The sequence below is a fragment of the Acomys minous genome, assembly GCF_964271855.1.
Source record: "Acomys minous genome assembly, chromosome: 8".
NCBI classification, from domain to species: domain Eukaryota; kingdom Metazoa; phylum Chordata; class Mammalia; order Rodentia; family Muridae; genus Acomys; species Acomys minous.
In genome coordinates, this window is record NC_140489.1 from 110,932,610 (window position 1) to 110,944,771 (window position 12,162).

The window sequence follows — 12,162 nt, forward strand, 5'->3', positions numbered from 1 at the left end:
AATGATTTTTTTAAAAAAGATTAACTAAAAAGAACCACATCTGCTTAATATATTTGTATAATTTAACTCTTTCTCTTTACAGTATGAAATTTTTTATAAGTAAGTATTCAATGAGTCAAGACAGACAACAATAAAAATATACAAGTGAAAACAATAATTTTTAGAACCAAAAGTGAGTAATGAAGGAAAAGGCAATGCAGACAAATTTAAAGCTTTTCTTCCTTATAAAAAATTAATGGTGAGTGTGGGGTGTGTGTCGGGGGGGGGGGTGTCAGGTGAGTTTTGATGGTTCATCAGTTGAGATCAGTTAAGATCACTGGGTACTGCTCCTGTGGTATGATTTCAAGCATCTACATGATGGCTCAGGATCATCTACACGCAGTACATGTACATACAGGCAAAACACCTACACATACAAAATAAAAGTAAGTTAATGTTTTTAATGGATGGAGCACTTACCATACCATAAGGTGTTATTTAATTTAAAATTAGATAAAGAAAATTATTCATTCAGATATATAAATTACCAAAATCCTTCATTTTTTCAATAATCATTTTACAGTCAGAGAAAAACCAGATTTTTAAGAAACTCACCAGTTTTTAATATAGAGGGGAATCTTAAGACAATTTATAGATTATAGATACTAAAGTATCTAGAAGATGCTTATGTTCCCAATGTATCCTAACCCAATGACTTCATCACTGAACTACGTTTTCCCAAGTCTCTGTCAATATTGATGATCAGAAGGTGAGATGCAGAGACATTAGCTTGATTTACAGTTAGAAGAAAATAAGCAGACTCTTAATGTAATTGTTAATCTTCAGATTTTCCAGAAATATTTGATCTACCATAAAACAAAGTAACAATATCTTCTTAAAAGTCAAAATAGTAAGTTTGTGTAACTGTCCTCATGACAGATAATAACCTTTTAAATGAAAGTAACAACAAAATGTTATGACCCTAATTTATATTATGTAAACACACAGAGACAAAGCATCTCCCAATACAACATACTGCATTATAGTGCATTCTAGTGGTCTTAGAAAAAATTGCAAAAGATGTTATTTTTACAATAATCAGAAAACATCATATGCAATATATGTAGCAAAACAATTGAATTATCAATTACTATTTCACAAAAAGTTAGACCAAGACAAAATATGGGACAAGCTTGGGCCCCCTACTTACTAAATTTCTAAAAAAGAAGAAGGAGGAGGAGGAGGAGGAAGAGGAGGAGGAGGAGGAGGAGAATTTACTAACATAACCTTCCTCACTCTTAGGAGCATTCTCTGGAAGAGAAACTGCTAAAATGTTTCTCAAGAACTCACAGCTTCCCGTTGCTTCGCTGCTTCGAGTCACTATGTTAACAGTCTTGTTTACTCTTTTTCTGCCTCACTTGAACTACAGGATAAACAGATCTAAACAGATTGCATATTTCATACACCTAGACTCTCACCTTCAATTGGCCTTTATGGGATAAAATAATATAGAACATATTTAATAATTATAAAAGAATATATAGCTTTGTTTTAAAAAATCTATTTCATAAGCAGGATGTTGGGAGTAAAACACATGTCCAATCACATCTTAAATGTTAATACTAAAAAGAATGACATGTGTGTGTGTACTGGTGTGCATACCCATGTATGTATGTGTAGAAGGCAGAAGCTAAAGTTAAGTGTCTTGCACTATTGTTTTGTATATTACTCTTTGAGACAGGGTTTTCAGCTACACTAGCAGGTCAGTAAAACTCCACATGCCTATCTGCCCCATGCTGGAGTTACAGGCGAGTGCCGGTGTGCCTGGTTTTGTATGTGAGGACTGGGGATCTGAACTCAGGTCCCTATGCTTGCACGGCAAGCACTTTACCCACTAAGCCATCACTCCATCCCCAATGATTAATTTCAAAAACTACTGAATTCTTATCATATGCAAAGTAGTGCACTGAACTGCAGAAATGACCTGCAGCTTACAGTGAGGTAAGAATGGAAACAAGAGGAGGCCTCAGAATAGGAAAATAAACAACTACAGTATACTGACATAAGCACTCTAAGCATGTATCTGAAGATTGCAGACAAAGGACTGTCTAACTCTGTAAAATGTAGCATCAAATAAAACTACAGAAAAGTAGGTAACATGAGATTTTAACTAAACCTCCATCAGTGTGATTGTACAGGTATTCTGTCTGGGTTTTCGTAAATAACTGCTGTGTTTAGGACAAGTTCTGGCTCCTAAAACAGAAACACCCAATGGGTCAAAAATATACCAAATACTAAGCTGAGTAGACAAAAGAATTAGAAGGAATGGAGTTTGAAAAAGACAGGAGAAAAAAAGGCCTACTTACATAGGAACAGCTTTGAAGTTAACAAGGTATTTTCAAGTGGGGATGTAACATGGTTATTCCTTTGTACTTTGGAAAATTAACTGTTACCTAGAAGATGAATTAGAATTTGGAAATAAAGAAGCAAGAAGACAGTTGGACTCTTACAGTAAAGATAGAAGTGAAAGTGGATGGAGAGAAATGGGAAACATAGGAGAAAAGTTGATTTTATATAAATCTGAAGTTCCTTAAAATTAAAATTGCTGGGGAAAAAAAAGCCAAATCCAACACTGCATTGTTGAAAAGAAATGTGTAAATCTGCTTACTCTGTAAATCTACCATGATTTAAGGAAGGCTTTGGTAAATGCACTGCTAGGTGAATAGTCTGTCTACAGTAAAAATTCAGTTTTCATTCTGGCTCTTTAGAGAGGAAAACTTATAAAATCTACATTGATCCTTACTTAGTTGTTTATGTGAAATGTCATGTCTAGAATTACCTTTAAAATGGACCAGGGCCACAAAGGTGTAACTGACAGCGAAAAGTGCACAGCCAGCAATGATGCTCTATAACTTCAGAATGACCATTCTATTGCATAAGTTCACTGAGATACATGGCCAGTCAGGGTTTGCATGGCTGCCTTAATCTTGCTATATGTCTCTATTTGTGACTTTACTATAATAAAACTGCTGTAACAAAATTCAATTAAAAAAGTTAAAATAAAGCAGAGCAAATCTCTCCATGTTTGTGTTTCAAATTTCCTCAATCCATTTTTTTTTAATTTCCTGGGATTAGAAAAATAATTTCATTATAGAAAGCACTGCAGCATTCTAGAGTTCCAAAATGTATTTGTAATACCTAGTATCACAGCACTAGAAAAATACTTTTGGACTGAAAAGAAAACTGAAATGCTCCATGCTATAAAGAACATGCTTTGTATTTATTAATTTAATAATCTCAAAAAGAGTCACTGCAGGGGCTGGAGAAAAGACTCAGCAGTTAAGAACACTGGCTACTTTCCCAGAGGACTTGGGTTTGATTCTCAGCACCCACATGGCAGCTTACAACTTTCCTGGGGAGACAACATCCTCTTCTGGCCTCTGTGATACCAGGCCCACACATGTTGCACATATATATATATGTAGGTAAAACACCCATAGACATAAAATACTACTGATGATGATGATGGTGGTGATGATGATGATGATGACGATGACGACAAATCTTTTTTGAAAGTTTCATTGCAGCTGTGCGTCCTGAGGCATGCCTATAATCCCAGCACCCGGAGACTACATGGAGTCTACAACAGATGAATGTGAGCTCTACTCTGTCCCAAGGAAAAATAACTAATCTGAGCCAAAAAAGAGAAGGTGCCACTGGATCAGAACAATTCCCTATTACCTCATGAACACTCAAAGATCCAAAATTAGTTTTAAATTTCTCCATTTAGAAAAGAAAAAGAAATCTTCCCAGACTCAACCAGTTCTTTATCTCTTCTGCTCTGCAACCATCTGGAAACTGTCAGCAAGTTCACCTGGCTCTGCTCTCCCTTCCCTCTGCTGCTTCTCCCTGTGACCTGGCTCCTATTCTTATCACCTCCGGGAAGCCACCCAGTCAAGGACATCAGCAGGAGCCAACTGGTGAACCCCAAGGCCTCTGCTCAGCCTCAGCTTGCTTAGAGACTGCTTTAGTGTCTGCCAGTGTCTAGCTCCTTCCTCTTCCTCTTCCTAACACTGCTCTCCTTTTCCTACTCAAGCTACTCCTTTTGGGGACTGGCTCATCCACCACATCCCTTTCCTAAAGCGTCATTTTCCAAGGCTCCAATCAGTTTTCTCTCCTATGATATGCCTCAGTACCAATCCATCCCTACACTGAGTTCAATTTGTTCCACTGCCTTCCTCTCAAGACAGATACCTGATAGTCATCCGTACCTTGTCTCTCTGCTCCCCCTCCTCTGTCTCTCTCCCTCCCTCCCTTTTTCTTAGTTACCATCTCTACATTTTTATACCTCCAAATTTTAGATCCTTTGTACTTCAAAATTTTAATGGCATATATTGCTATATTCCAGCAAGTACGAAGTTTATCATTTCTCATTTATTATACTTTTCTTGCCCTGAGAAGGAGATCTTTCCAGGACTATTCCCAGGGAGATACTTCTAAAATGTATTTTATGCTTAAAACCTTTTCCCTGGCAGTATGATCCCAGATTGGAAGTGGGGGATGGCCCATTATGACGATCACTAACAGGATATCTGAACAAGTAACAGAGTTATACAACATAAAGTTTTGTTTTAAAACACACACACACACACACACACACACACACACACACACACACACACACACACACAAATACATTAAGCTGGTTAGGGAGAGTTAAGAAAATAACTTAGGAGGAAAAAACAGGACCGTAGACAGCAAAATTAAGCAAAGATAAATGTGTAAATTGTTAAATCTTGGTAAAGAGTATAAAACAATCCTGGGAACTCTCCAATTAGTTCAAGATCGTTTTTTTAAAAAGAGATTTATTTATTATTATCCGCATGTACACCTGCACTCCAGAAGAGGGCACCAGATCGCGTTATAGATGGTTGTGAGCTACCATGTGGTTGCTGGGAATTGAACTCCGGACCTTGGAAGAGCAGCAGTTCTTAACTTCTGAGCCATCCCTCCAGCTCCAAGTTCAAGATTTAAACATTTTGAAAATTTTTGTCCTTGTCTTCTACCACATTTAAGATTAAAGTTGAACTCCTTAAGTAGACTCCACAATCTTGTAGCACTTGTCCATTTCCGGTCATCAAATACAACTAATGCACACAACAGACATTCTTCACACATTCAATTACAAATTACTGAGCGAGCTGCTTGGTTTCAATGTGTTCTCTCTACCTTCTACATGTGCCTGACTGGCAAGGCATGATGCTGCTCAAGCCATTTGCGGATGGCAGTACAGCTGCTTCCTTCTTTCTGACCCCCCTATTTACCATGTACATATTTCTACCACAGCACTGAGCACCTCAGTGTGCTTTTGTAAGTCTAGATACACACATGCATGTGTACGCGCACACATGTGCGAGCATATACACACATGGACATTTCTGGTTACTTTTGTGTTGGTGCGTTTCTGTTCTGCTGCCTTATAGATAACAAATGCTACTACAGTAAATGGTAGAGAGGACAGGCTTCAGATTCCGTCTGGAGCAATTACTTACTGCAATAACTCCATAGCAATTACTTAGTTTTAAACCTCTGGGTCTGGACACTGTGCTGGTTAGTTTTTGTTAACTTGACATAAACTCTAGTTATCTGGGGAAGAGGAAACCACAAGTAAAGCATTGATTGCCTCCAACAGCCCCGTTGTGGGCACTGCTACCCCTGAGCAGATGGTCCTGAGTTGTATAGGAAAGCAAGTGAAGGAGCCAGGAAGAAGGCTCACTTAAGATTGCTGGCCCTGCCGGGAGTCAATTCCCAGCACCCACATGGCAGCTCACAGGTGTCTGTGTTGATAGTTCTTGAGGACTGTGCACAGTTTACCCTTGTTCACTCACACGCTGGTTTCTGTACCCCACTATCTGGTTTCAATCTGGACATTGCATTGTGATGCTTATTCTAAGTGTCTCCTGTCTCAGCTTTGTGTAAACATGCCACCATTTGTTCTCTGTATTGCCAATAAAAGCCAACTAGCCGATGCTGAGCAATAACAGAGAACAGGGTGGGACATCCTGGTCCAGTGAGGGGAGGAGAAAGAGTAGGAAGGAAAAGAGGGATGCACATGGAGGGGACCTGGAGATACCAGGAAGAATGAGCTGGACCTAGGATATGAGTGAAAAGCAAGGATAACGTGGACATCTGAATGGGAGGAAGCTATAGTAGCATGGAGGCTTAGGATGGAGTAGTTATTGCTCAGCATTGCACTCTGGGCTAATTAAACAAATACTAGTCTCTCTGTATGGCTATTTGGGAATAAAGCTGATCAAGGAGTAACCACTGATTTATTAAGGTAATAAATCAATATTAAATATTAGCAATCTTAAAACATGTCTGAAAATCCAGTTCCAGGAGATCCAATATCCTCTTCTGGCCTCTGCAGGTACCAGGCACACATGTGATGCACAAATACACATGCATGAAAAATGCTCATACACATAAAAATAAATATTTAAAAATGAGGTAGGAAAAATGCAAGCAAATGAAAAGAAAAGAAAGAAAGAAAGAAATATGCAAGCAAATGAAGCAGGCCAGTAATGCAGAGTTCATCCACAATCTCTGCTTTAGTTCCTGCCTTGAGTTCTTGCCCTGAAGTCCTTTAGTGATGGGCTGTGACCTGGGAGTTCTAAGATTAAATAAAACCTCCCCCCAACCAAGTTGGTTTTGGTAGGTTTTTAATCACAGCAACAGAAAGTAAGCCAGGCCATACATAGCACCTGTTCGAATAGTACTTCTATTCCTGTCCTCATCTGCCCACCTCTGGGGAAGCCTATGATGGAGACAGTTTGAAATCTCAAGTATTTGCAAATTATACATTTTTAAAAAGGCTTCTCTTTCCATTTCTCTAATGTAGCTTTCACTCAACCACTTATTTTTCCCCAATGGGTGAAATCTCTTAATTATCAATTTCTCAACATTTAAGATTATTTTATATTATATTATTTTATAGTAGTTTTTACAAACAGTCTATTTTCCAACTTCAAAAACAACAACAAAAAAGCAAATAACTATGAAAAATGAGGCAAAAAAATTACCAAAACAGAGAATTCTACCATCAGGTTATCAAATGTTCAGATTACTGAAAATAATGAACTGCTTCAGACTGCTAACAAAAAAATCCAAAGACTAGCCATTAAAGAAACTTAATCCACATGACAATTTCCAAAAAACTCACATGTGACCTACTTTACTTTAATCCAAATGTAACACTAACAACAGGAAGGCGAGCTTTCCTCCTGGAGCGATAAGGACATCTTACAAAAGGACAAAGGAATAAAATACCAAAAATAAATAAATAAAACTTATGAAAAGATGCTATCAGAGCAATTTTTAAAGAAACTATATCAAAGTGAATACTGCATTATAAAAAAGGAACAAGCATTAAAGAAATTTCTTTTACAAATTAAAATATAGTTTTACTCCATAAATAAATGGTTGAGTGCTAGGCATGTAGCTCAATGGTAGAGTGTCTGCACTGCATGCACAGGACCCTGGGCTCAGTCCCCAGAACCATGAGAAGAGAAACAAACAAGCATGAGATGAACAGGGTCATGGCACTGCGGAGGGAAGAGGCAGGAGGATGAAGAGTTCGAGGCCAGTGAGTGTGAGGTTAGGGCTGTAGGACACCTGACCTCAACGCACACAAACCTAAACGTGCGGGACAGAGAGGAATGCACAGCGGGCTAAGTCTAGGAAGAGCATTCGCTCATAGAAGAAGTAGAGTGTGAAGAAGTGTGGCTGAAATGCTTTAAACCACGGAAATTACCTTATTCATAGTAAGACTAACATTGCAATCATATAAAAATGATCATTCAACACTTGGGGTCCAAGAGCACATGGTATTAAGATATGATTTTAGTTTAGATGTAAGAATAACACTGGCAGTAAGGGCAGTGGGACTTTACTGACTTACCTTTCCTGCTTCAGAGCATACTCCAGCATTTTGATCCTCCTCACAAGATCTTTCTTCAAATTTTCTTGACCTTTCCTCTCCCCTTGAAGGAAGGCAATCTGAGCCTGTAAGGGAGAGAAAGGGAGAACTTAGTTCAAAACAGCTACATTTAAAAAGAGCTTTTAAAACAGCAGACAATCAATAGCATGCCTTTTCAAATCTGTCACAATGCAAACTAAAGGGGGGAAAGTCTTAATTTGAAAAAATATCCACAGGAGACCTATGTGCAGTTTATTTCAGATGAGGGACCTTACAGCTGCCTTCTCTCCTCAGGGCCTAGAAAACACAAACAGGGTACAAAGCTGACAAGCAGTTTGTCCAAGGTATACCTTGGAAGGTTTCACTTTTATAAAGAATGAACGCAGAAAAGTAAAATGACTAACTCTTCCAGGTTGGGTTTCATTATTAAGATCCAGAGAGTTCAACATTCCATCATGAAAAAAAAACAAGGAAGGACCCATGCCCCACCCTTTGCTGGGGAGATGAGAAAGACAGAGTCACTCTCCTTGGGGAGTACAGTGGACACTGGTGGGTCACCCAGCTTAAGTGATGGCCCATATACATGGCCTATGGGAAGAACAGGGGCAGGGAAGCTGAAGGGAGGGAATGGGGGTGGATATTATCAAGATCTCTTGTATTCATCTATGGAATTTTAAGTTTCTTGACAGTAACGTAATCCTAGACTTACCCTACAAACAGTAAGTAGTTCTCTTTTCTCGTCTCCTGTAAGGAGTTGTAGCGTGTGAGAGAAATGATAGAGAACAAGGGGAAAGACAATGAGCTGCTGGGTCTTGCATACTGAATGCAGCATTTCAGCCTGAGACAAAGGCAAGCAACGTCAGCTTCAGTGGACGGGGCAGTGAAGAGCAGCTTTCAGGAGCTGCTGTCTCTACTGAAAGAACTGAGAGTGTTGGAACGTTAGCGTATCCAAGCAATTGGAAATCTTCATAAAGGCAGGAAGGAGCTCTCCTCAGGTGCGTCAGAGGTAACCACAATGTACTATCTGCACATGCTGCTTCTCACCCATCTCTACCATACCAATCCATTAAAAAAAGAATGACCCTAGAACACCCCTAAGGAATTCTGTGAATTGTCCAACTATGGTTTAGTGACTAAGCCAATAAACTTAGTTCTATTTAATTAATAAAAAAAACTCAATTCTACTTATTTAGTACCGTAATGAACACAAAATCCAATTTTCTAGAGTTCTCATAACCAAATTATAAATAGGTATTATGATATATTTATTTTCACTTCAAGAACCTCTTAAATTTTTTATTTTAACTAAAAGGACCTTTTCATTATTAAGGTAATTAAAAGATTGACAATAATGTAACTGTATACTGAAACAGGCCTTCAAATTTAGATAAACACAGGAAAGGGCACTGAAAAATCCACAGTATCTATTCATGCCTCAAAGATCCTAGAATGCTTGAAATAAATATATATGTGTGTATGTATGCCTATCTATTTAAATATACATTAAGTAATATATAGAATATATACACACATATATTCTAAAATGACATAAATAGAATGGGTACATGCGCTTCGAGCTGATAAAAGCAGATCACAAGAATACTATGTGGCTGTTACCGTGGATGGATCTAAATACAATGGTAGAGAATTATATACAAGATAAAATAAAAAAGAGAAGGAAGGAGAAGAGGGGAGGAGTAGTTTGTGGCCATCCGACTTTTCTAAAAAATAAAAAAAGGCAAACTCATCATTACGTCTCTCTAGAATAATTCAAGTATGTAATAACTGCAAATGTTTCTCCAGGTGACTGAGAGACAGAAGACTAAGTAAGAGCTTGAACTACCCTTAAATTCCTTCCACACCTTTTGAAGGTTGGCGCCTAAGCATGTTAATATGCTTTTAAAATGTTTTAATTAAAAGATATTACAGCCAAACAATCTCATCTACCAAATCTAGTTCCCAGGCTATCGATTTGTAGACTATTTTTGTATGTTATAGTCAAAATTCATTTTTAAGAGAAAAAATAAAAAGATGCACCAAGAGATTAAGTGGCTTATTCGTTTGCAGGAGAGCTACTAAGCAAAGCACGAGAATACAGCCCATGCTCTCTGAAGACTATTAGAAACCATTCAGCACTCTACCCCACAAAGGGTAGAAGTCTAAATGGAAGCCAGGTGTGGTGGTGCACACCTGTAATCCCAGCATTGGGAGGCAGAGGCAGGAGGATCTCTGAGTCTGAGATCAGCCTGGTCTATAAAGTGAGTTCCAGGACACTAGCAGTACACACAGAGAAACCCTGTCTCAAAAACACTTTCCAACTGTTTTTTGGCCAGTTGTGGGGCATAAAGGCGATTCATTTTCATAAGAATCCAAAATAAGGTGTTAGAAAAGATGACTAATTAAAGCTTCTCAACTTTAAATCTGAACACAAAGGGAGAAGAACTTAAAGTCAACATTATGGTTTATTTACAGTAAAAAGCAGAACACAACAAAGTTTGGTTTCAATAATCTGCTTCCGCTTGATGGAAGGCCTTCTTATAACTATGCCTGCTCCCTAGAGAGGTCTGGGTATACCTGCGCTCTCTGAGCTAGGTCACTAGGCAGTTCTCTCTAGCACATCATGGCTGCCAGCCCCTCTTTAAAGGCACTCACAACCTACTGCAATCTGGAACACTTGTTAAAATAAAACTGCTGTTTCTGACTGATGAGCTCTAGAGTAGGGTCTGGGAACCTGCATTTCTACTGCATACTACAAGGTCACACTAGTGCAGACCTGAGGCTGCATTTGGAGCAGGTCTGACTTACACCATAACACAGTTTAGAAACCAAATAAAGTAAACAGGGAACTGTGCAGCAAGGGGTGGATCTATCCCAGTACCTAGCTTTTCTGCACCAAACAGGCCCCAAAAGACAAGTATACTGTTGGGGTGATAGTTTTGTGCACTGTGTATTGTAAACACTCCCTCCAACACCTTCTGATTGGTTTAATAAAGAGCTGAATGGCAAATAGCTGAGGCAGGAGAGGATAAGAAGAGCATCTGAACAGAGAAGGAAACTTTGAGAAGAAATCTGGGATGGAAAACTCCCCAGCCAGACACAGACCAAAGAACAGTGCCAGGGACTAAGACTGAGAGGTAATGTATATTAATTTACTATATAAGAACTACTTGGGACAAGCCTAAAGCTATGTCCATTGAGAAAGAGAAGGGAAACAGAGCCTCAGGAATGCTCCCCCACCCCCAGCAACTGGGAAACTTCCCAGAGCCACAGCTGAGCCTAGCTGGTGCCTTCCACAAAATGCAGCATACAAAGTTCAGTGCCCACAGCACGAGGCTCTCACAGAATGGCTAACAGCAGCTCCAGCACAAACCCCACCAAGGACAGCCTGCTAGACCAAGCCGAGGGGTGGAGCCGCCTCTTCCTTGTGAAAAAAGCCAAGCGAGCCACAGAGATGTGGAAATGGGGAGGAGAGCGGAGAAGTATCAGACTTAGTAAGTACCTGGCAAGTCCTTAAGGAGAGTTAAGCAGGTTTTTGTTTTTTCTTTAAGCCACATAAGGATGGGAAAGAGGTTAGAGAACATTAAATGCAGAAAAAGATATTAAGTTATAAAGCTGTAAAAGAGAAATAAGTAAATGCACACAGAAAGTAAGGTCTCTGAAGGAGAAAGAGAAATAGATAAAAATGTTTTAAAAGGTGCATAGATGCTAAAGAAAGTAAAGAAACTGAGCATAGACAGCCACAGAAAGAAATACTGAGTTTGAATATAAAACATAAAGTATCTGAAGGAATGGGAGAGAAAGAAATATAAAGCCTCCAAAGGAAGGGAGAAAGAAAAATAAGTAAAAATGCTGTGTAAATGTGCATAATAAACTGAAGTCTCAGAAGGAAGGAGAAAGTTTAAGAGATTAAAAATAAACTATTTTCTATGTTAAAAAATGGAAAATACAATGACAGAAGGCATATGGATCCCATATAATTTTGTTTTGTCAGGATAAAAATAATTATATTTTTGGTAATGATTTCAATTTTACATATCCTCTTTAAGAGACCAGAACGAAACAGACGTAGAGAATGAACAGACTGAAAAATTAAATGCTAGAGTGGAAGCAAAAGAAAAAGAGATTGGAAAACCTCTTTATTCAGAATAAAGGATCTTCAGAGGAATCCTATCTAAGCCTAAAGCGCCATCTTGTGCCAATATTAA

The 12,162-nt window shown here is 38.6% G+C and overlaps 1 protein-coding gene across 3 annotated transcripts in view; it reads right to left on the reverse strand.

Annotated features, from left to right (window-relative positions):
- Positions 1–12,162, reverse strand: part of STRN (striatin) — a 100,381-nt gene that overhangs the window by 55,840 nt on the left and 32,379 nt on the right. For all 3 annotated transcript variants that reach the window (XR_014781288.1, XM_084793088.1, XM_084793089.1), the window contains exon 2: positions 7,940–8,043. Coding sequence is in view for 2 of the 3 variants with exons in the window: in XM_084793088.1 (XP_084649214.1) it covers positions 7,940–8,043 (104 nt within the window). In the remaining variant the exon portion in view is untranslated. The remainder of the gene's footprint in view (positions 1–7,939; positions 8,044–12,162) is intronic.